At 50.7% G+C, this 24,988-nt stretch overlaps 1 protein-coding gene across 3 annotated transcripts in view; it reads right to left on the reverse strand.

The window, feature by feature from the left end:
• Window positions 1–24,988, reverse strand: part of LOXHD1 (lipoxygenase homology domains 1) — a 138,863-nt gene that overhangs the window by 21,466 nt on the left and 92,409 nt on the right. The window contains exons 27-37 of one of the 3 annotated variants that reach the window (XM_036230016.1): window positions 20,802–20,918; window positions 19,935–20,097; window positions 16,087–16,241; window positions 11,922–12,131; window positions 11,661–11,796; window positions 9,458–9,666; window positions 8,447–8,632; window positions 5,495–5,622; window positions 3,112–3,229; window positions 2,020–2,194; window positions 208–393 (exon numbers count right to left, since the gene is read on the reverse strand). In XM_036230016.1, the coding sequence (XP_036085909.1) occupies window positions 208–393; window positions 2,020–2,194; window positions 3,112–3,229; window positions 5,495–5,622; window positions 8,447–8,632; window positions 9,458–9,666; window positions 11,661–11,796; window positions 11,922–12,131; window positions 16,087–16,241; window positions 19,935–20,097; window positions 20,802–20,918 (1,783 nt within the window). Of the gene's footprint in view, window positions 1–207; window positions 394–2,019; window positions 2,195–3,111; window positions 3,230–5,494; window positions 5,623–8,446; window positions 8,674–9,457; window positions 9,667–10,305; window positions 10,452–11,660; window positions 11,797–11,921; window positions 12,132–16,086; window positions 16,242–19,934; window positions 20,098–20,801; window positions 20,919–24,988 lie in introns of those variants that run through there. The other 2 variants (XM_036230014.1, XM_036230015.1) reach the window with 2 other exon arrangements.

Raw genomic sequence — 24,988 nt, forward strand, 5'->3', positions numbered from 1 at the left:
CATGGAGAACTAAGCTCCGTCTCTAAAATTTGTCCAGAAACATTGGCTTTTCTAATTGATTGAAGCACCAAACTGGTGGCAATCGGCCGTTGTTAGTTGCTTGCCACCCTGAAGTAGAAGGGTCGATATGCTACGAGAGACGGGAGGGGTTCAAGTGGGGAGCTGAGGCCTGCCCTCCCCACCACCCTGAACTTGAGTGGGAACTACCTTTGTTGTCATGCCAGACCCTCAGCTTGCAGAGGTGGCCCAGGCTCAGCATGTCAGAGAAGTTGAATGTGTCCGTGTTGTTCCGCTCAAACTTGTTCCAGTTGGCCGACTGCTTCAGGGCCAGGGTCCCGCTGTCCCCGTTCTCCCCGAAGATGATGATGAACACATTGGCATCAGTGCCTGCACCTGGGAGTGCACAAGATAAGGGCTCTGAGTGCTGGCCTTTCCAAAATGTAGCCCTCTTGCTCTGGCCTCAAGCCTGGCATCCTTGGAGGACCCAGGGGTGCAGACAGGCAAGGCCAGGGGTAAGGTCAAAAAGGGCTGGTTAGTGTCCTTGGACTCCTGGGTCTCCAACTCTATCCATTTTCATCTATTTCTGTGCCTTGTACATGCTGGTGGGCTAACTGGAGTCCCAGTTAGTAAGCCTGAATGGTTTAGTACCAGAACTCATCTAGTTCTGGGGAAATATGCCCATGCTTACAAGGTGTGCCATGTAGACTGGCTTTACAGTTTAGAAATACAGGTTCTCTCCTACACATTGTGGGTTGAGAGGAAACAGGAAAGTTCCTTGTTCCCCAAATCTATCTCTAGTTGACATATTACACTAGAGTTCATATCATTTACTTATGCCAAATAGATGTACTAACCTCAGTTGAAAAGAAAATGCTTCTGGAAGAGGTGACCCTGTGAAGCCTCTCTGACGTGCACCCTGTAGTTATCAATGAACTTATCAATTATTTTCTGAGGGTGCACCATGAGGGGATGGAGAGGCTTGAAAACATGTAGACACTTGAAACTTTAAGCAAAAAGAGGGAAGGCTCCACTATGAGGAGAAAGGGGAGAAGGGAGGTGCCAAAACAAACCTTACCAGTTGTACCGACCCTTCACTTAAGCCCGAGATCCTACCATGAGAGCTTCATTTCTTTGGCTAAATGCATCTCTGTTAAAAATGTAACCTACCAGGGCTACCAAGTTAATCCCTCACTAGCCATTTACAATCAGTATGAATGAGTTTGCCAGATTCCTTGCAACAGCTCCTGGCAAACAGGCTTGGTATGGGGGAAGGTAAGGAGGAGGCATAGCCTCCATGATGAGAGTGTGCCCCCTCTCAGCTGCAGGCCTTTGCACACACTAATGCTTTTGCTTGGAAGGCCCTTCCTCTTGTCTCCCATCTGCCTCCGTGGCTTCAGTCTGTCTTTCTGGACTAGACTTTGGTACTACCTCTGGAAACCCCTTCATGACCCTTGTCCCTGATCCCAAGCTACACAGGTGAACTCCTCTGAGTTCCCCAACACCTATGCCAACAGAACCTCACTATAATGTCAGACCCTCAGGGCTCAGGGTCATATCTCCATTCTAAGACTCCAATCCAAAGCTGGCACACAGAAGATGGTCGCCAAGCATAGGGATGTGGTAAGGAACTCATGGGCATTTGAGATGCATGGCACCTGGGTGAGGGGCATCAGGAGGCAGCAGGAAGACGGAGCACCTCTGAGCACAGCTCCACTTTCAAAAGCGCTGACCATACTGCTTGACAATATTTTCCCTCACTTCTCTGAGGAAGGAGGGACAGAGCCAACTCGGTTGTTGAGAGGAAACACCTGTCTAGACAGACAGTGACGCATTGTGGAAAAGACTTGGATTGGACTAACTTTTGGAAGGCTATCCAAAGAAAAATGCCCTGACCAGAGCCCATGGCCTGAGCCCGAATGTGAGGAGGGGCAGGAGTTGCAGGAGGTCGGAATGGGAGATGGGAGGTGCCTTCCTCTGGGTTCCCCAGCACCTATGCCAACAGACATCCTGCTGACTCACCCAGAATGTCACTGGTCTTGACTGAGACAGTATAGGAAGTCCACTCCATCATTTCCTCTTCATCGATGACGGCACACATTTCACACACCAGGGTTTTCTTGCCCTTCCGCTGGGACAGCCAGTCTCCATAGTAGAACATGGTCAGGTCTCCAGTGTTCATGTTCTTCAGGAGGACCTGGGTGAGAGGAGCCCTTTTGGGAATGCCCCCCACCTCCACCAGCCTCCCACCTGCTAATGCAGCCCCTTGGCTGACTCCCAAGAACCCATGACCCCAGAATGAGACTAGTTCCTCTGACTTAGACTTGAGGAGTGTGGAAAGGGCCCTCTCCAGGACAACTACCCTGCCCTGTGTGCCTCACACAGGGTCTGAAAGCCCCACTATGACTACTTAGTTTGGGGATTTGGAAATTGGCCAATTTGTCCAAACACATTTCCAAGACCGTACACAAGAAATGCCTGCTGATATTAATGACAGAAAATGGACCAACCAAACCACTGTCAGCCATAAGCACCTGGGAATAGTACACCAAAGCTGGCCAGATTGTCCTTGGCCAAGGGCACCACATTGTTGGCGCAAGAAAAACCTGCCAATGGCTGAAGAGGGGAGTAAGAGCCTGAGCGGACTCAGGACAGATGCCTTTGAAGAGAGGACTGAATCAGGGGGCAACAGAGACCCAAGATGGAGAAGAGGCAGCTACTAATCTCAGGGGCGCCAAAACTTCCCTTGCTGTCCTGCCTAAAGTCCCCACCATTGGTGTTTCTTGCTGTCCCAATTCCTGCTGCTCCTCTCTCAGTCCTCCCAACTCTCTTCCTCCAAGAAACCCACACCAAGTCTCTGCATGCTACAGTGCGTGCTGTGTTCTCTGGCAGTCGATTCAATTTTGACTGGAAACAAATAAATAAAACCGTTCTCTGATTAATTCATGTCAAAAGGGTCTACTTATTGGATGATATAGACCAGGTTGTGCAGTCACCCTCTAAGGTGGCATTTGTACTTTATTTTTAAGACATATTTTTAAGGTCCAACCTGAAAGAGCGGGAAGAAGGGGCAGGCAGCGGGGAGACGGGAGGGCGAGGGTGCAGACATTTTACCCTCTCCAGGAACCACTCGGGCCGGCTGCCGAGGCCGTCAATTCGGATCCGCATCTTGGTGAATGGAGCTATGTCCAGGATCTCCATGAGAAAGGTATCATTCTGCTCCCGCTCAAATCTGGGGGTGGAAAGGAAGAGCATGAAACAGGGAAACTGGCCATGGTGAGGGGGCTGGGTCATGCCAGAAACCAAATTCAGGGTCAGGAGAGAGCAGGCTCTTGCGCAACCTCTCTTTCAGTTCCCAGCGATTCCCCAATAGCCTGTCTCTTGCACCCCAGATGTGTTCCCAAAATACTGAGTTAAGTGGGTTTGACTGGTAGAAATGGCCCTGAATCAAGACCTACCAGTCTTGCATCCTCATCTCATTCTGCCAGCCACCTAAGCAGTCTCATAGCCTCTCTAAAACTTGGTTTCCTCATCATAGTCTGGGGAGAATGACACTAGCTCTGCAATCTCACAAAAAGCATCATAAGGACCAAACAGACGTGAACTCAACTTAAAATGTAAAAAGAATTTTATCCCTGCAAGGCTTTACAGGGCTGCCGCGAATGATGGGGCAGGTTGTACACTGCACATCTCTAGATGGTGCCATTCATATTTTTTAAATACATAATTTGCACAACTGAACACGGTGGCCCTAGATTGGGTAACACTACTAATAACTGCAAAGCGGCAGGTAGATGGAAGGTAACTTTGCTTTTGTTGCTATTGCTATTTCTCTGCCGAATGACCTCATCATCTCGGAGATGCTCTATCTTTATTCCTTACTGCTCTTCCCACAGAGCTGCACATTAATGTGACCTTCGGTGCTGACTGATTGCTTGACTGCTGACTGATTCCAGATGCTACTGCTGATAAGCCCCTGGGGGTAAGGCAGGTGGCACTGAAGATGTGACACCGCATGGCAATTGTAATGCCTTCTTGAATACAAGACATATTTTTAAAAACAGAGGCCACAGCCCGTGGGGGTTGGAACTGCAAATGCAGAAAACTGAGAACTACGTCCAGCCTCAAAGGCAGTTGGGGAACAGCAGTGCAGTCCCGTCTCTCCTGGTAGCTTGCTCATGTGCCCTTCATGATTATTAGAAGTGAAAACGTCCCCCCCAAAGTCAGCCTGAAATCCCTCCTGTTCTAATTCCAGCCCAGTGTGCCCCTCTAGTCATGTGGAAACCGGAGGGAGGTGTTTGCCAATACCCTTGTCAAACTCAGGTCACGTACTGCAGAGTCTCTCAAACAATCTTTCAACTCAGGTGATTCCTTATTCTTACTAAAAGTACAATGCTGTAGGTCAAAGGAACTTTAAGAATTCTTAGTTTCGTATTTCTCTTTAATTTTCACCCTTCTAATTTAGCCAAAGTATCTCCATTGTGTGGAGATTTTACAGTGGGCAAAAGTTAGGAAAGAGGGAGAAACAAGCTTTTCTTCTAGAAGACAAGCATGGACTACTTTGCCCCCTCACTCTTCTTCACAGACCAAACCCCAACTATGCCTGGATGAACCTCCTCTCCTCAGGATAAGAGGCCCAGATCCAAAGAGAAGCCCCTCGTTGGCCCTTCACCCCTCCACGACTCACTAACCACATCCTTCTGCTGCCCCGGACCTCCTCAAGGCACCTCATTTGACACGCAGTGGGGCGCCACATTGCAGGGCTGCCATTGGAGAAGTGTTCAGCCTTCGACTCACATCTCCCCAGGTCTAAAATTCTTCCATAACACAATCATCCTTCCAGCCTAAACTTTTGGCCCTGATTAGCCTCAAGCTATTCTTAGTCACAGAGACTAATGTGTGAGTGGGCGCTTGGGAGGACAGCCTTTGATAGGAGGTGGGAACAGTAGGAAATCAGAATAGGGAGTGAGGGACAGCCAAAGGCCACATCCCCAGACATCACCTCTTTAGCTGCTGATAGAGGATCCTCTGAGTAGGTGAGTAGGGCGAACCCTAGACCACTTCAGCAGCCTTGTCCTTTTGAGCCAGAGGCTTAGGAGAGTCACAGTGACACAGTGCTATCAACTAATCTACGGACCTTACAATAACATTTTTGAGTGACGGACGGAAGGAAGGAAGGAAGGAAGGAAGGAAGGAAGGAAGGAAGGAAGGAAGGACGGAAGGACGGACAGGTGGCCATGGGCTTAGGTTATCAAAGAAGCTCTCCTAGAGGAGGTAGGTTTGAGCTGAACTTTGAGAGAGGAAGTTCTTGAGACAGAAGAGAGTAGATGAAGGGCATTTCAGGAGGAAGGAATCACAGGGACAAAAGTGTGGGGGCTAGGAGGCCCCATGTATGAGGGGCATGTGAAGGAGGCAATCTGGTTGAAGGCAGCGTGGGGCTAGAAGGTGGAGGACTGGATGTACAGAATGGCAAGGGGCAGAGTTCCCCACTGGATACCTGGCTTTCTTTTTGTCTAGCTGCATTTCCTCGGTGCTGCCATTGATGCCATAGAGGGTCATAAAGATGTTGGAGTCGGTGCCACCGCCAACCACATCACCTGTCCACACCGTCATTTCGTAGAGCACCTGCCATGAGAGGGATGTGGGTCCCGAGCCTTGGCCTCATGCATCAACCCTGCTGACTTGCCTCATTCTCACCAGGGCGATATGACACGTTCTCTAAGCTCTGTGGCTCTGCAAAGAGCCCCGGCCCCATCTCAATCAACCGTGAATGACTGGAGAGTCAGGCCTTGTCACTCTATGTCCTCCACTGTGCCCAGTTCATGCTGGAGGAGAGTTCCTTTTCTGAGAGAGAACACATGTTCCATAGAAACACGACTGAGAGCCCCAGTGTTAACCGAGTTCTTTGTCAATTGAATCCCAACCTAAGTCCACGAATCCTAGCAGCACATGGTGACAGGTCAGCGGCTTCTTGAGCTATCCAAGCCCCATCTGAACACCAGATCTCCCGCCTGCTCACTGCTGAACCTGGGCAGACGCCCCACTCATGCCAGTCTTCGCCTCACCCACTGTGAGATGGGGATAAACACTTTTCATAGTCGTGAGAGCTGCAGACACCAGGCCCGTCACATGGTATGACACTCGGCAGTTCTGGGTGACTGTCCCTCCTTCATTTTACAGCCAGCACACCCTGAGCCTTGGTGAGCGAGGTTACACTTCAGGGGTGATGTTTAAGGGAGCTCTGCCTCCATTCACTTGTGAAGTGGGATGATCGCATAATTCTGATTTTTGCTTTAGTTTGGGATTTTGCTCTGTTACCTGAGGTTTGCTCCAAAGAAGAAATATTTCCCTTTGTCTGTCACCACCAGAGGAGAAGGAAGGAGCCTGCTCCTCCCAGGACAGTGCCTCACTACAGGTCCTGCCTTGGTTCTTCCTCTAAGAGCCAGCCTCATAGCAAAAGAGGCCATCTTTACCCATGATCTGGAGTGTCTTTTGGTCCTGGCTTCTTACTCCATTCCCTCTCACCAGTGCCCAAGGACTAGCAATTAAGTCCCAATTGTTCAGTGAAGGCTTGCGCACATGGCTGAGAAAATTCCAAGCTAACCATCTCCTTTGCACACATCTGGCTCTTCCCTACCCCTGTGGTTTCCACATGTATTGTTATCTGTGCAGCTGCCTGGTACCCGCTAACAAGAAGCTTTAGAATTCAGAACCCAAGCTATTCGTCACAGTGATCATGCCCCCGACGTTGTGCATGTCAAATGCTGGGAGCTTTTCAATCAGCAGCTGGAATCCTCACCATGATACTGCAAGGTCAGAGGAATTATTTTCAGGCCTGGCCCGGAGGACAGGTTTGCAGAAGGAGTAATTGAAGAGCCTCCCGCTTTACCAGGAAAATCCACTCAGACCACCTAATAAGGGCATGTGTGATGGGCATGGAGCTATTGAGAATGAAAGCAGGGGCCTGATGCTTTGTTGCTCTTATCCAGACAGGCTTAAAAAATAAAATGATCAAAATGAGTGTTTTGTGAGCCCAAGGAGATTAGCCCCTCGAAGCTACTCCCTCCAGATTCCTGTGTTCTCTGTGTCCATCTTTCTCTCCTTTACACAGACACGTCTCTTTTTATGCCACAGGTATGTTTCCAGAAAGGGACACAGAAACAGGGCTTTGTAATTCTGATCTGACATCAGACGTCCTGGGGAGATGGCCAGTGCAAAGAACCCCGCGGTTCTTTGTAAAGTGACAAATCTGTGTTCTTTTGTAACATGAATAACAGGGATGTGAATCCGGATTTCCATGGACTAAAAAGCTCAGAGGGAGATGCAGCTGCAATGAGTGGGGTGTGCATGTGTGCTGGGGGGCGGGGGGCGGCACACACGCAGACACACACCCACCCACGTGCAGGCTGGGAACTGGTCCTTGGACAGAGGTCCCTGGATGAATTGTGTGCTCACCTACACCAACCGTCTGGCCACAGATGGGGATGTCTGGGGAAGGGAGGGGAGGCTGTCTATGATGTAGGAAGTTCTGCCCCCTAGCTCTCAAGAAGGGAGGGGCAGGCAAAAACTCTCCTGCCTGTCAAGGGTTTTACAGCCCATAACTCAGCCCTTCCTTCTCTTTTCATATACAGTATAGACAGGGCATACTCAGGTCCAGGGCAATTTCTTTCTACCTTTCTGAGACAGCTTCTGACCTAAATCTAGTAGCCCATTGGTTGTGATTCAAGAACAGGGATGAGGGCTGGAGCCTTCTGTTGACCCCACAGCTTTCCAGAGAGAAAGAGAAGCCTGTAGGGTCACATGAACCAGACACCTTTGGGCTGACACTGTGTCCTTTGGCTCCAGCACCCAGGTATCCTGCCTCCTGTTCAGCACAGACCTGTGAGTTTATACAACTTGTCCAAGGCCATTTGGCCAGTTAGAGGTGGAGCCAGGGCAGGAGCACAGAGATCCTGCTTTCCAGCCTTTTCTACTCAAGGAGGGCCTTGTGCAGACAGCTCTCACTGCACTCTGAGGCCCAGAGGCTCACTGAATCCTAAATGCTATCTTTCCCCATCACCATCCTACTGGTGTTATAGGATGAAGCAGCCTTGGAGAATAATGACTGCGCCATCTACGTAGAGCTGTAACCTTGCAAAGCTCTTCATGGACTATTCATGATCTCATTAGTTCTTAAGATCTTACATGGAACACAATGGGAAGCATTATTTCCATATGCTATGTGAGAAGACCAAGCCCCAGAGAGGCCAGATGACTTGTAGTAGCCCAGAAGAAACTCGAGTCTCCTGGCTCTTTGCAAAGCGTGTCCGGCTGGTATACCCAACTGAAGCCCCTGCCAACGCCCCAGTGACAGTTTCCTGCTTCCCTCGCTTCCGTTTATTCGTTGCTCCCCCACCCCAACCTTCAGTGCCCTTGCTGTGCAATGCACACACACAGGCCCCCTCTATACCTTCACCCCGATGTTCACGACCATGGCGTCCAGGAGGTCGAAGACGCGGGAGGTGACGCCATCGCCTCGGTCCTTGGCAAGCCAGCAATTGCAGCGCAATGTGTACTTGGTGCCCTGGGTGGGCACAGCTAAACACAGCTCTTCCACCAGCCAGCAGCTCTCGGGGGAGGCCCCATCATGGCCCAGCTGAGAGGGGACACATCAGGGCCAAGAGAATCTGGGCACAACTGGGAAAGAAGCCCTCCCTGCTCAGCATCCCCTTCCTCATTCTGCAGCCTCCTCCCTCAGTGCTTCCTTCCAATGTGCTCTGGACTCACTGACCCAAGTCCCTCCCATGAGGGGAAGAGATTCTGCAGTTACCATGAAGGTCTCTAGTTAAATGAATTTGAATTAATTAAAAGATTATTCTGGGTGGGCCTGACCTAATCAGGCAAGCCCTTTAAAAGAGGGTGCAGACATCAGAGGTGCAAGAAGTCAGAGAGGTTTGAAGCAGAAGACATCTCTTATTGGCCTTCCATGTTTTGGAGAGAGTTGCATGGCAGAGAATGTTTGGCAGCCTCTGGGAACCAGAGGCCTCAGTCCTATAACCATAGGGAAATAGATACTGCCAGTGATCAGTGAGCTTGCAACAGGACCCCAAACCTTGGATGAGACTGCAGCCCTGGCAGTGACTCGATCTCAGCCCAGCTAACTCACATCTGGCTTCCTGAAGAATGAAATTGTGAGATAATACATGTATGTGGTCCTACGTTTGTGGTCGTTGGTTACACAGCAATAGAAAACTACTATGCAAGGCATGCCCATTGGGTGGGGAGAAAACTGAGACCCGGAGGGGTGAAAGATTCACTCGAAATGATGGCAGAGGACAGGAGGTCTTACACGGCTACCTGCTCTGAGGTAAGGCTCAAGTAGGTTGCTCTGACTGCCCTCTACTCCCCCTCCGACCTATGTATAAGTCAGCTCCCCTCCTCCTGGGGGCGGCCACCATTCTGAGGCCCCAGAGGCCAGTACCTCTATTTTCTTGATGGTGCCCACATCCAAGCCTCCGACGTAAAACTCCTCCACGGAGCCGCAGCTGAAGCCCTTCTTCCCTCGGGGGTAGTCCAGCCAGATGCGGTTACTGCGCTCGTCGTCCTCCCCAATGAGGATGATGAAGGCCCGGCTGTCGGTAGCCGCGTCCTTGTGTTTCCCGGTGGTGACTGACACATAGTAGGGAATAACTGCGAGAGATGAGAGCCCAGCCTCATCACGGGCCAGGTGGATCGGGGTGGGCGGGTAGACTTGGAAATGATATTGGGAGACTTTGCCTCCTCGCCTCCGAGACGAGCTGCCATCGAGGTTTCCAGACTGGCGAGTTATCTGTGCTGAGTGTCTGCTCTCCAAGGAGGAGGGAACCAGAAACTCCCAAGCGAAGAGTAAGAGAGCATCCCTGCCACATCAAAAGGCCCCATGACAAATTATCTTAGTCGCACCCAGCACCCCCATATGAAGTCGGTTAAGACCAATAACTTTTCCCCAAGCACAGGGGATGGCCAGAAAGCTTATCACATCGGAAAAATGAGGCTGGTGAAAGCAAGGTCTCACAGCAAGCGGAAATGTAAGGAAGAACAATAAAATGGTATTATATACGGTACACGGTAAATGAAAGTTCTAGAAGGCATCCATTTCCATCCACTAAACCAGATCAATCAGCATAAAAACTTACTCAGGTAGTGTGGCATAGAGTTCTAACTGCCCACCCAGTCAGTATCTCTTCTCCTTGTAGCTAAGGGTGGTCACGATACATAAACAGAGGCTGCTGGGAAAATCTGTTTTAAAGGGTCTGACTCAACGAGGAGGAGCACTTTTCTGTCCCTTACCCTTCCACTCATTCTGCCTCGGGTGTGGACGTGACAGCTGGAGCCCCAGCAGCCATTCTGGAACCATGGATGCCCTTTGGGGGGAAAGCCACTTGTGAGGTTGCCAGAGTGACTGAACTGAAAGAGCCCAGGTCCCTGTCTTCACTGGAGCAACTATATCAGTATCAACTTCTGACCCTTGAACTTTAATGTGAGAGAAAGGAAAAATTCCTCAATTGTTTGAGTCACTATCTCCAGGTCTCTGTCACTTGCAGGCAGTAAGTGATACAAGTTGGAAACCCGTCTCCTGACTCATCTTCCTCAACAGCCTGGGAGACACTGCCCTGGTATAGCAGGTTACAGGTTATGCAATCTGTTTCTCTTTTTCAAATTTCCAGACTATATCTCCTGGCTGAAATTACCTGCATTGTTTCCTACACCTGCCCGTGGCCTCATTTCATCTTCTAAGGAGATCTCACTGGCCTTTCCACCTATGATTATAGTGGTTTATTAAGGAGAGGCACTTTCTTGTGGGTCCTGTCATCTATTTACATAGTGAGGAGGCAGAATATAAAATAATCAGCTCTCTGCCTAACCCCACAGACCTGCCATGTGGTCTCCTGGAGGGGAATATAGTGTTGTCATGCTCTATATTAAGAGAACTGAACAGAAAGGCAGTGCATTTACATGTCCAGTAGACAAATAGAGAACTGTCTTATCTCAAAAACCTGGTTGGGAAAATGAACTTGTCAGGGGATTACAATATTATTTTAAGGAGGAAGGAAAAATGGAAGCCGAAAGAGTGACTTGTCCAAGGCCCCATGTATTATTGTCAGAACCAGAAATGGAACTTAAATCTCAAAACAAAAACAAAAACAAAACAAAAAAAAGCCCACAAAACCCAGCTCTGGACTTCTTCCCCCAACCCCATCATGTCTGTCATGCCTCAAGTTTGCACGGCCAAGGCCTTCATGTGATGCTCTACTAACATGCAAGTGACTCTTGTTGCTGTGCATGATTTCTGTCTGATGAGACTCGTCCTAGGTTCTCTGAGTTGAATCTATATCCTGAGAGTCTGGGCAAGGGTGGAGTTCACAACAATATCCTCCTGGTGGTGGATTAGTGGATTAAAGAAATCATCGCTCCAATTTCTCTTGGCCTTTGTTTCTCCTTCTCTCAAGGGGCCAATCCCTGTCCTCTCATTTCTCAGTGCTGTTGGAAAGGACATAGATAACAGATGTGAAAACGGTGTGTAAATTATAAGATGTTAGATGTACGTCAGATGATGATGGGGCTAACAAATGGCCTGTCCAAGAATAGCTTAACCACATTTCTGTGTGCCTGTTCCTCACTGACAAGCCCTCTGCTTGGCTTACCTGGGCCCTCCTGGACATAGTTGGCCATGGGCCCTGTCACCGTGGCAATGTCGACATCTGCCATCTTGGAGCTCAGGGCGATCTCCCAGAAGTCAGCAGGGCTGCTGCAGTTGCTGCTCCGGTCCCCAGTGTACTCCTGTCGTAAGAGCACGACCCCGGCCCATTATACCTCCAGCACCTTCCACCCCATGGGGCCTTCCCCAGGTGTAAGGATGATGACAGACCATGGCTGAGCCGAGTACCTGGCTGCCTTTGACACACCTTCTCGTAAAAGAGCCTCTCAAGTCTCCCGTCCTCCTTCTTCAGGGACAGCCAGCGCCCGCACAGGAACAGGAACTCATCCTCGTTGGTGTCATTCCAGATCTCCACCTTCTCCACGTACCAGTCCGCGCACCACTTGGTGTTGTCATGGCGGAGCTTGATCTTGTAGATGACCCCCAGGTCAGCGGCCTCAATGATGAAGGTGTCAGCCTGGGAGAGCCGGGTGTGGAGACTTGGATGAGGGGTGCTCCCCATCTCCATCCACTTTAACCCCATCTACCCAGTACCTTCCATACCAATTGTTGAGCTAAACAGACCTCCCTAGGTGGGGAGCCCCCAGGCCAAATCTCTAATGTAGAGCGTTCGGTATTCCAAGGCCTCACTTCTACAATGGCCCCATTTCGCAGCCCAGTTCTTCTTGGGCTAAGCGCTGTGGATGTCTGGAAGATGGATGCTGATGAGCTGTGTGAGTGGGGGTGGGACGGACAAGGGTGCTCTGCCCAGTCCTGGTACCTGAACATCCTTTGTTATGCTAGGTATTAGCATGAGTTCTGGTGGGAGGCTGGAGAGTGAGAGGTATGCAAGAGGTAGAATCGTTCTTGAAATTTCTATGGGGAAGGAAGCAGGGAGGCAGTCAGAGGAGGCAGCTGGCAGGGTTGCAGGAGAGGAGGCCGAGACAGGGGATGCTCTGGCAGAGGCAACGCTGAGGTGAATTCACGGGACAACATCTTGAATGTGGGTTCAGGAGGGTTTTGTGTGAGGTGTGACATAAAGCCCTCCTCTGTGTTTCTGGGGTTATCCGGTGAGATGTGGGGTTCTAGGCCTTCGGTAAAGCAAGGTCAAAACACAGGTTGAATGTGGCAGGTAGGAGCCTAGGGAGAAGGGTCAGGTAATCCTGAATGACATCAGTTTTTCCTCTGAAACCTATGCTGAGCCCCTGTGCTGAGTGCTGGGAACTCAGAGGTTTAATATGATGGGTGACGTTTGCCCCTTCCTGGGGCAGTCCAGGTGGTAGGAGCAGCCACCTTACCTGTGTGAGGACTAGAGGCAGGGCTGGGACGACTGTTCCAGGTGGTGGCATTAAGTTGAAAATGGAGGGATAGGGTCTTACAGGCCACCAGGGCAGGTCATTCTACAGGCTAAAAATCTGCAGGTGAATAGCGCATGGCTGAGGGCAGGTGTATATCCATGCAGGCCTTGGGGCACTGGCAAGTGACTGAGTTCATTAAAGCAAAAATGGGCACACCTTACAACTCTGCAATTCCACTTTGCATCTGTCCTGGGGGGACATCTTCATATGTACACGAGGGTGTCTTTTGCAGGATAATTTTTACAATGGAAAATTGGGAGCCATTGTGTTCAGTGCTTGGGGAACTGCTCAGTAACTATGTCAATATCATGCGTGGACTATTATGTGTGTGGTGGTTACAAAGAATGAGCCAGTTCCATCTATGTTTGAATATCCCGACATCGAAGATTTTCACGGTGCCCCATTGCATGCCGAAGGCAAGCTGAAAAAGTGTTCGTGTAAGATACTGCCTTTTATGTAAAAAATTATAACTACAAAACAGCATTATGTGTTTTCTATGGGCACATGTATGTGGGTGCAGAGAAAAGCCTTGGGAAGCCTGGGAAACAGGAGAGAGTGTGGGCATTGTAGAAACTGGGGCCCAACGGTCTAAAAGGGACACTCCACACAAGCTGGGAGGGCTGGAAACCATGAAGGTTTTTGAATCCCATGGAGGGCTCAGGCCAGATCTGGGATGAGTGGAGAGCCCCTGGCAGTTGAAGTGAGGGATTGACTCCATCGCTTTTGCATAGGTTAACTGGGGAAGCCTGGAGAATGGGTTGGATTTCGAGGGCCTGGAGCAGAGAGTCAGGCTGGTCCAATAAGCGAGGTGAGATAAGGAAGGGCTGAAAGGAGACAGAGCTGATCCGGCTGATCCGAGAGTTATTGAGAAGGGAGAATCTTCAAGACCTAGCTATTGGTCGGATATGGGTGGGGAGGGGGTGCCGAGAGAAGAGGGGTGTCAAGGACAACTCCTGGATTCTGGAGCAAGTAATTAGAGAAATGGAAGCTTTTAAATACTCAGTAGTGGACTTAAAAATCACATAAATCATCAGTGGCTGAACCAGCAGTGGCTCCAGCTCCCCTGATGAGACATCAGAACCAGAGGAAAGGAGGAGAAAGGCGGGCGGAATGGAGCAGTGATTTTTGTTGTGACGTCACAATTGCTTGGAGAGAAGAAATTCTGACTCTAAGCACAGGGGAGAAGAGACTGCATCGTCTTCATTTATCCTTTCATTCATTTATTCATTCACCAAATATTTCTTGTGCTCACTCTATGCCAGGCTCTGTGGATACAGCCACAAACAAATATGGATCTATCAGCTATGTGCTGCGCATTGCTATTTTACAAGCATTTACCAGGCATCAGCTCTGGGCGCCAACAACATCAGGGAAAGGCGGGCTCTCGCAAGCCTTGCCGAAGCCCGGCACTAACAAAGAGCTAACTTTGTGCCAGGCATAGTTCTAGGTACTTCACATGTTTTAATTCAGTGAACTTATTTTATAGCACAAAAAAACTGAGACGCAGAGATGTTACGTAACTTGCCCATGATTGCACACAGCTAGTCAGTGTCAGAGCCAGGATCTGAACTTAGGTGGTCTGGCCCCAGCCACCAGTCTGGCACTGCTACATCCCACAGCAGCACAGATGAGTGACCCTGATAATCATGGCCCTAGTATAGAGTCAGAGACGACCCATGAGTTGTTGACCTCTTTGATGTTCCATTTTTCGAAAATGGATAGACTTTCTAATAGCTACCTTAAAAACGACCTTACAAATGCATGGCCAATTATATCGTGCGTGCGTGCGTGCGTGCGTGCGTGCGTGTGTGTGAGTGATTATTTCTCCTTGATAACAAAGTGCTCTTACATCTCTTGCCTGTTTTGCAGCCCAGGGGTCTCAGTAGCTATTCTCATATCAGAGCCAAAGGGAAATGGTTCATATTGGGTAATGGAGCAAATGAATGGGGGCCCGGGGTCTAACACCACAAAGACCTCACCACCAGGCTGGGGCTCCTTCCAGGTGGCCTGGCTTATGAGGCCACCAGCCGGATGTTGACCTGCTTAAATGACACTTGCTTTCCTTGTCCCAGAGTTAATTTCCTCCTCACCTACAGCAAATGTTTTAACACTAAAGGTCGTGCCTGGTTGAGGGTCAAGCTTAGGGAGACCCCAATAAATACCCGCTGGTTGATACATGGAATGCCCATAAGCTCATGGCCACAAGCAAGACCACAGACTGGGTTACGAGCTGAAGCTACAGCCTGGCCTGTGGGGATTTCCAGCAGATTTAAGTGAATGGAGAGAGGACAAGAAGCTGAGGAGCCAGTGGAGGGGGTTAAGGCAGAAAGGGCACAGGAGAGATGGGAGCTAGGCTGGGAGAGGGAAGCCAAGCTGGTGAGAGGGGAGATTTGGACAGAATTCCTCCATTTATCAGAGCTGGCAAGGCCTCTGACACCATTCGGTCACATGGTTTTCAAGCCTTTCTCTCTCCCTCCCCCCACTCCACACAGCCCTTTGCTTAATAGAGAGGGCTTGCTTGGGACTCTAGTGAACAGTCTAGGTCTAATGGATTCACGTGTGGGGAGAGCGGGTGCCCGTCTGCTTCCCTAACCCTCCGTGATTTCTGAAGGCCTTGGTGCTGCCCAGGGCTCTACACAATGCAGTTTCAGCTGATTCTCATCGGATTCCTTCGTTTTACAGATGAAGAAAGCGAGGCCGTAGAAATTTAACCGGATGAGGAGTTGGTAGCAGAATCAGGCCTCCAGGTCCCTAGTTCAAGCCTCTGTGCAGCCTCATGGCTTTGCCGCATGACCTTGAACACTCATGATCCACCCAGCATGGGCCGGATTTTCTGAAGACAGCCCAGTCTCTTCTCGCCAGCAACCCAGGTGCTCGAAAGGCCTCTTGCTTGCTCAAGCCCCACTCGCACCCCATTCCCTGGAACCAGGGCCTGTGCCTAGGCTGAGAGAGGGGACCAGACCAGGGGGAAGCATACAATTTCCAGACAGCCTTGGGGACCAAGAAGAGCTGGCCTGCAGATATCTGGACCCAGGGAGGAGAGGGAAGGGGGTCAGCTCTGCGTGCCCCTCCTACCGTTCCTCTCTCGAACTTGTTGGTGCGGTTTTCCGACTTGCCAAGGTACCGTTCTCCGGTGTCCCCCAGGTCTCCATAGATGGTGATGTAGACCTTGGCATCCGTCCCCGCCCCAGGAACGTTTCCTGTGAAGATCTGCACCGAGTACAGCACAACTGGGCAGGTGGTTGGACAGACAGAAAGATAGACAGAAGGACAAAAGGAAGAAAAGGATGGCATTGATTTAGGTTTGGGGAAACTGGATTTGTAGGAGGTATTATCCTTCTGGCCCAGACCTCAGGGGGGAATTAGTGTCTTCCTTTTATTTGCTCATTTATACACATTCTGCTACAAGTCCAAGTGGATTCACCAGTGGGAAGTTCGCCCATCTGATCTGGACACAGGCAGCCTCCAAGACCCAAAGAATGGAGACTTTCCCCAGACCTCCTCAAACCATCCAGCCATCCAGCCACCTACGGCATCCGGGAGAAAGACAGAAAATTGTCTCACTTGTTACTTTGTGGTCACTAAATCTACCAGCCCTGACACACTAACGGTAATGTGCCCTCCCATTTGAGAGTGACCGGTCAGTATCCACGCCAGATCCTTCTAAACTGTTTATGGAAAAGATCGAAAGTTTTTGGAAGAACAGTTTTCCCTCAGTGTCCATTCCCCTATTTTCGTTTCTTTGACCCACTGCCATTCTCCACTCGTCCCCAGTGCTCCGGGGAAATCCCTCACCAAAGCCACAGCGCCTGTCACCCTCTCCGCTGTCTCCCAGGGCCTAAGGGAAGGGCTCAGTAAGTCCTGGTGTGAGTTATTAAAAAGTATTAAGGAGAATAAAAACCAATGCTGTCTTGTGTTTGTTTTGCTGCTGTGGGCTCGTGCAGGAAGAAGAAAGTATCTCCGCTCCTAACTTCCACTCCAGCGGGAAAAGGTGAGTTTTGAGTTTTTATGAAGGCTAAGGATTCTTCGTCCCCTTTCCACATTTCTCTGTCCTAGGAACTTTCGAGTTTCAGGCCAAGGAAGAGAAGACTTAACTGGATTATCCCCAAGGGAAGGGATGGAAGCCGTGGCTCTGAGGTGAAGGGCGGAAGTGGCCTAACTAGGAGGAAGGTTATTTTTCCCAGTCTGAGAGCCAGCGAGAGTTTGGGGTGGCAGGAACAGGTGACAGGAACCCCTCACCTGCACACAGACACCAAATAGGGAGATGGCTGTGGGCTTATGTATGGACTTGAAGCAAGGAGGTCAAACCGAGTGCCAGGGGACAAAGCCAGGGTCCGTGGAGAAGCATTTCTGGCCCTCCGGAAATGGGACTTGGGTGTCAGCGGAGAGCCGACAGCAGCAGTGTCTCCCTGTGGCAGGAGGGCACTGGCACAGGTGATACCCACCCTGGACTAGGGGCCAGACCCCTCCTGTAAGGCTCGGGATTCTCACGAGATTCTTATAAGGGGATTTCCCTCCCCGCAGTGACTGAGATGGACTTTCTTACCAACCCTCGCATGTGGGCTCAGAACCACATTTAATTAAATTTGGAGAAGTGAGGTGGTGAGAGTTGCTCATACTCATGCTTATGGAACACATTGACGCCCACATGGTTCCTATTATTTTCTTCATTCTCCCTCGGATTCCACGGCATGATTCTCCCCTCTCTCCTTCTGGCTCTCTGAACGCTCCTCCCTGAGCAGGTTTATGGGTTCCTGACCGTCTGCCTGCACCCTGGATGCCACCGTCTCCTGGTTCTGTCCACGTCCTTCGGCATTCACCCTGCCCTGGGTGTCGATTTCCATGCGTTCCCCGAGTCTGTATCTCCAACCCAGTTCCTTCCTGTGCTCCGAAGCCAGGTTCCCGTCACCATGTGCACTAGACCACAGTCACAAACTCACTCGCGAACCTGAAATCTACCTCCTCCTGTACCCTCCTTTCCAAACCCTCTCCCCGCCCATCCTCCCTGTCTCCGCAGCCCCACCCGGCACTCTCCTCTCCAATCCTCTCAAGCGCATGTTGAGAATCACTCTCAGACGCCTGCCCCACTCAAGGGCAGGCACCAGGGCTAGTCACACTATTCCCCACGCCCACCTCTCTCAGCTCAGAGCAGAATCCAGTCAGCATCTCATGCGCTGCATTACTAAATAAAATCTCTTTTGTGTTTAAGAGCCGACACACCCCAAGCCAGTCTGGCTAATACTGACATGAGTAGCATTAGGCATTTTGTCATAGTTTAGACGTAACGGTTGACTGTCCCCCCTCCCCCATTTTTTCTCTCCATCCATTTCCTGGCTGTGCACTCAGCCCTGCTCTGTATCTGGGCAGAACATTTTCTAGGAGCCCTCGTCCCAGAGTGGGGTACTGTGTCACCAGGGACTGTGATTAAATGGCCTTCCGGCTCCCCCTCTCCCACCCCCGCTGCTCTCTTCAGTCCTTTGGGAATTAGGAAAACTGATTCAGCTTTGGGGTACTGAGCAATGCGGCTGTGCAGTCAGATCCAGCTATTTCTGGATCCTCCTCCCTCCCTGTCCCACACAGGCCACACAGCGCGCGGCGGGAAGATGTTTCCCTAGAAACATCGCCAAGCAGAGTGGGTTTGCCGCACGTTGTTAATACAGAGCAGCCCGAGGGTGCCGCTGGGACAGCTTCCGGTGTGCCCTCTGGGATCTGAGGACAAAAGGGAATTATCCCCCAGATTTAGTAACAGAGAAAATTTAGAGAAAAGGATATGGATAGGGAAAGGCATGTTATCGAGGCAACATTCGCTTTTATCTCTAAGCAGTGGCAACTCAGATTACGGGAAATGCTAGAGCTGTTTTATTAGCCCCCTGGCTCCATATGGGGCCTGGAATTTTGAGTTTTACTATGGCTTTTTCAAGAAGGTGGTACAACAAATATAAGTTGAATTACCAAGGTTTTGGAGCACCTCTGATCTTTTATCCAAGATAAAATACAAAAGTATACTTTTGTATGACATCGGTGGTAGAAAGTCTGTTTTTTTGCAAGTGGATTTGATTTTTGACATAGCTAAAGCTTCTTCAGAGCTGACTAGCTGACGAATAACGCACAGGTGGACATGGGCAATGGCATTGCTGGTCAAAACAGAGGCGTGGCTCCGTCCGTGTGGTCCAGGAAGAATGCGTGTGTGTGTGTGTGTGTGTGTGCGCGCGCGCGCATGTGCACTCACACACTCACATGTGCAAACTCACACACGCAGTGTAGAAAGAAGAGGAGGCTGAGGACTGGGCCTAAAGCAGTCCCACCTGGCACAGGAAAGGAAAAGAGCATTCGGTCTGAGAGGCAGGAAGACGACCGGCAAACAGTGGTTCGGCAGCAGGGGCGAAGTGCGGAGGCGTGCGATGCCAATCCCGCAGAGGAAACCGCGTTCATGAGGAATGGGCAGAGGTAACTGGCACCAGCAGAAAAGAAACCCGGGGCCCGGAACACTCTGCGGCTGCACCCAGCCCCTGGGAACGATAAACAACGGCTCCGGTCATGGATTAACCCAGGACGCTTCTGGATTCATCCTTGGTTGGGACAGCGGGATCCAGCAAGAGCGATTGCATAGATTGTAGCCAAGCAAACCAAGTGAAGGGAGAGAACCGGGATCAGCATAACCCGGGCACAGGAGAACACACATCTGGATGCACCACCACACCGCCAGGCCAGGAAGGGAGTGGAGCACGAACCATGGAGCGAGGCGCCCGAGACTTTGAAGAATTGCCCTGCTATTTATTAGCTGTGTGGGTTATGTAACCTCTGCGAGCCTCAGCTGCCCTCTCCATGGAAGCAAGGTAATAATTGACTCTTCCTCCTGCTCCGCCTGGCACAGGGCAGGTGCCCTACAAGGGAGGTGACGGGGATGATCACACCACACTTACTGTCCAGTGGCTCCTCTACTTCCTTGTAGATTTGCCGTAAGGACCCATCTTTCATATATTTCTCAGTGAAGATGTCATAAGGGACCAGTTCTCGAATGGTCTTCTTGTCATCCTCTGAGGTGGCAAGCCATCGATCACAAGGGAAAGTCAAGGTCTCTGTACCCTGGGGTAAGGAAGAGAGAAAAAAGTTAGTCCTTAATGTGGAAACTACCAACATCGGTGGTTCCTCAGCATGTCAACACTTACGGAGACCAGGGACAAAGGATGTGGAGCCCCACAGATAAAGCAAAAGCCACAGGGAAGCCCCGCTCCTGAACCCCACCCCAATTCCAGCAGATGCAGTCTTACTTAGACACTTACGCAACCGCATCAGAATTGGCTCTTGAAGGCTGAGGTTCTCAGCATCCTTTAAAAATAGACATCTGAACCCCACCCTGGAGACACAGATTCGGTGGGTAAAAGAAGGGGCCTGTATTTTTTAATGTCTCCCCAGTCGCTCATAACCACCACCAGAACTGAGAGCAGCCTCCTAGGTTTAGAGTTCTGTGGCTTCAGAATGTTTTCCACGTTGTTCGGGTGGATTTCCTTCTGTGTGTTGACAAATAGCAGGAGGGGCACACTTGGTCATTCCCTAGTAGCATGGCCTTGGGGTGAGGAGCAGAGACGTGGCTGCCCAGACGCTGCTCCTTGACCCCTGAGCCAGGTTCTAAGTTAGTTAGTTCCTGTCCTCGGAGTGAACTGGGAGAATTTTTCGCAGAAGATTTTATCTCAACGTAATAAGGCTGAAGGTTCCCATAGTGAATTTGCCTTGAATCTCTTCTGGAAAGAGGCAATAGAAACAGCAGGGCGGATCGATCGGAAACTCACGTCTTTATCTGGGAGGAGTCTGCGGATGTCCACATAGGAGCAGTGCCACCCAGGATTCATGCCCGTATTGTCATGGCCAATGCGAATTTTTTCAATGACTTCTCCCACATCTTCTAACTTTGGAAGAGAGAAAACGCACCAGATGTTAGCTGACAGATCTAAGAAAGTACAACCTGAGCAAAAACCTGCTTTCCCAGGGCATCGGCCTTGAGTCCCTTTGAGCTTCCAGGGGTCACTTTCTCCCAGTATGTCCCCACTGTCCAGCCAGGTCAGCCACCACCCTCCTCTAAACATGCCATGTTCATCCTTCCCTTCCCCTCTTCCTACTTGAAATTAGCCTAGTACCCAGAACTCAGTTCAATCAACCTCTGGGAGGCTGTCCCCTCTTTTCACGGTGGTGTCCGGCTCTCTGTCTTCCACTCCTTACTGTTGTAGCAGCTTATTCCCTGCTTGAGAACGGACTTAGGTGTGAGAAGATGAGTTCTGGTTCTGCCCGCACCCTGTCTTGCCAACCTGACCTTCTCCTTGCCCCATCGAGAGCCACCCCCACCTCCAGCCTCTCCTCTTCTATATCCCACAAATTCCAGTTCCTCAAAGCTGATGTTCTCTTGCCACAGGGCCCTTGCACATGCTTCCCTGCCCCTCCCCCTTTCCCCTTCTTTACCTAAACCGGTGTCTTCTCAACCTCATCCTTCAGGTCTCAGCTGGGGGATCACTTCCCCAAGGAAGCCCCCTGGCCACCTCCAGAAAGTCAAATCTCTTTATAGAGAGACTTACAGCATCCTACAGAACCCCTCTCCCAACCCAGAGCACTTCTCACATGTGAAGTTTGCATTTATTTATGTGATACCCTCTCCTCCACCACTGAAAGCCACAAGGGCAGGCTCCCCAAACCTAGAAAACAGCAAGGCACTGACTAAGTATTGCCTGAAAGGATGAAGGAATGAGCGTTTCCTCATCTGTAAAATAGGTGTGATAAAGTCAGCCAGGTTCTCTCACGCGCAGTACTGAACCTTAACCACGATGGTGTATGTGTGAAAAGTCTCATTGAACAGAAAGCTGTATGTGCCATAGTGAGTCCCTGACATTCAGGAGCTGTAATCTCTCCCCTTTCCTGCCTGGAGCCTATGGTCCCAGGGTGCAGAGGGGAGACTCGGTCTGGAATGACTGATACTTCTCTGGGAGCCCTCTAAGGAAGCAGCAAGGTGGCCAGACACAAGGCAAGGTCATCTAACTAGCTGGCACAGCCTGCCTGGTTCTCTCTGTCAGGCTCCCACGCCAGGGCCTCCAGGATCCTCTGGGCCTCTCCCGGTTCCCATGTATCATGTTCTTCTCTGAAATGCTACAGTATATATCAGTCCACATCTTGCCCCATCCTTATGAGCATTTGGGCAATAACAGAATAAGAAATAGAGGAAGAAATCAGGGCAAAGGGAAAAGAAGGCAGGGAAATATCCAGATGCCTTGGCTCATGGTTGGTCCATGAAATTCATGCCTTGAGATTTGATTCGACGGTTGGGGGTTAAGGGGGAGTATGCAGACTTGAGTTTCCTGGCAGCCCCTCTGGGGAGCTGGCTGCCTGCCTGGCCTCTTCTACCAAGTTCTCGGTGCTATAAGGAGATGGCATAGTCAGTTCTGGGGTGGGTGAGGGCTCTTGGCAAGTGAACGGCATCTGAATGATTGAGTCATTCATCAAATGCGAAGATTCTATAACCCTAGACTGAAGTAACCGCTGAACGAACCGCAGCAGCCTCTAACCAGGTTTCCTCCCTCCTCACACAGCCACCCCCACTGGGCAGCCAAGGGGAGACCCCTCAGCATGGCCTGAGGAACCTCCCCCCATTCCCGCCCCACCCTCATCCGGGCCACTTGTAGCCCTGGCCCTGCCGCCTACAGGCTATGGGATCTGAGGTAAATCACTTGACCTTCCAGGCCTCACAACTTCCTCAACTACAAAATGGGGGAGAATAATGTCTCACTGAGCTGAAGGCAGGCGTGTGGGCAGGGTAACCCCTTGAAGTCGCTTCTAGGTCTAAGATCCCAGACATGGTTCTTTTTTGTTAATCAGTCTGTCCTTCCGGGTGACCAGCATGGCGCCACATTGCTGGAAACCATGAATTAACGAGAACACTGTAACTGCTGTTGCTTCTGCCACCCTGCACTGCTCCCCCCGCTCCCCACTGGCCAGCTCACCCACACTCCATCCGAGCAGCGAAGTCCCTTGAGAGCCCCTGGGGGGCTTTCCGAATCATTAGCAAAGATCAGTGATTTCAGGCCAATGATAGCGCCCTGGACATTTTAAACGAGGCCTCATTCTTTCACAGTGGAAGGAGCACGAAGTCTGAGGGCGAAGTCCTTGGCTCACAGAATCTCCACTTGAGGACGCTGAGCTGCCTGGCGGAACCAGGGAGTGAAGACCCATCTGCCTCTCCCTCTGTCCAAGCACCTCTTTTTCCCCCTTTCTCATCTCTGAGTGTGAGATGTGTGGACCTCGGCTTTTGTAACCTTAGTCATCCAGTCGCTCAGTCACATGAGCTGTGCCTGGGAGGCCATCTCAGCTGTGACTCCTCAAAGAGTGAAGAGGGGACCACTGGCCATGGATGGCGGGCCTCAGGGATGCACTCAGACAACACCAGAATCAGGAGGGACCCTAGCGTTCTCCCAGGAGGTGAAAGAGTTAAGCTCTGGACCCTACCTGCTTGAGTTTAACCCCTGACTCTTCTGTTCGGTAATTCTGATACCATGGGCAACTTACCTAACCTTCCTGTGCCGTTCCAGCTATAAAGTGGAATATAATCATATTATCTAACTCTTGGAATGGTGATGAAGATTAAATGAGTTGATATGCATCAAGTGCTTAGGACAGGGTTAGTACCTGGGAAGTGCTCAATAAACATGAGCTATTATTGGTATTTTCCTGTGTCTTAGAATAAGGCCACAGAGAGAGGGAGTGGCTTACTCATGAGCTAGTGGCTGAGCTAGAACCAGAACCCAGGGCTAAGGGCGCACATACCAATGCTCATTATCTTACCTGAAAGTCATCCAGAAAAGAGAAATAGAGAAAAAGCTTTTTCATGTGTTTCCAAGCTCCCATACTCCCCCAACACCCAGATAGATTTGAAAAGAAAAAAGAAAAAAAAAATAGCACCAAATGGCCGGCAAATGACAGCTGCCTATCAGTGGGGACCTCATTGATAAAACTCCCTGGCAGTGAAGTGTAATCACAGCCCGGCCCCTGGCGGCAGCAGGCGTGGATGACTCATGCTCCGTGACATCTTGGGCGGATGAGATGCGGCTTTGTGTGGATAGATGAATCACCCTTGAATTTTCCTTGTTAAAAGATTCCACCAAGGTGGCAACCTTCCCACAAGTGCTGGTTGCTCCCCGACAAGGTGGGGAGGGAGCTGGCCGTCCCCAGAACAGGGAAGAAGGAAGGGGCTCTGGGCTTTGTTTCCCGCCAGAAAACGAAGGGCGCATCTCCTAAAGTGCCCGCTACCTGGGGAGTCCAGGCTCCTGAGACTTCCAGCTCTTCTCCTTCGGTCGTTCCCTGGAAGTCCTGCTTCATCTGGGTTCTACCCTAGTCACGTCATTCTCCTCTTGTGCCCTCTGGCCAAACCTCAAACCATATTCTGTGCTAATTTCCACCTAGGGTCCTTGGCCATGATGCTTCCCTGGCTCGAAATGCCTCCCTTCCTTGTCCCCGCCTCTGCCCACTTCCAGGGGCCTTCTCCCCTCTGTGAACTTCCTCAGCAGGCTCAGTCGACCCCACCACGTACCCTCATCCCCATGGGCTAGTCTACTGCAGGGTGTGAGAACACATGTTCTGAGCCAGCCCCCTGGGTTTGAACACCGCATCCCCTGTGCCCCAGCTGTGTGATTCTTACATAAGCTACTAAATTCCCAGTGCCTCTGCTTCCCCGTCTACAAACAGGGATAATCACAGCCCAGAGCTGCCATGAAGTTTAAATAAATTGACGTAGGGAAGCCCTATGACAGTGCCTTCTTACCCACAGGAGCAATCATTGGGATGATTACCAGACTCTCTCATGAGCAAACATGAGCAAAACTTTGTGTGGAGACTGGGGATTCCCCAGCTGGACTGCATGCACCTTGCAGGCAGAGTCTGGGTCCACCCTTTCTTTTGTCTCTTACCTAACACGCAGTAGGTACACAGGGGAGGCACTGAA

Source organism: Rousettus aegyptiacus, unplaced genomic scaffold, assembly GCF_014176215.1.
Source record: "Rousettus aegyptiacus isolate mRouAeg1 unplaced genomic scaffold, mRouAeg1.p scaffold_m13_p_12, whole genome shotgun sequence".
Taxonomy (NCBI): Eukaryota; Metazoa; Chordata; class Mammalia; order Chiroptera; family Pteropodidae; genus Rousettus; species Rousettus aegyptiacus.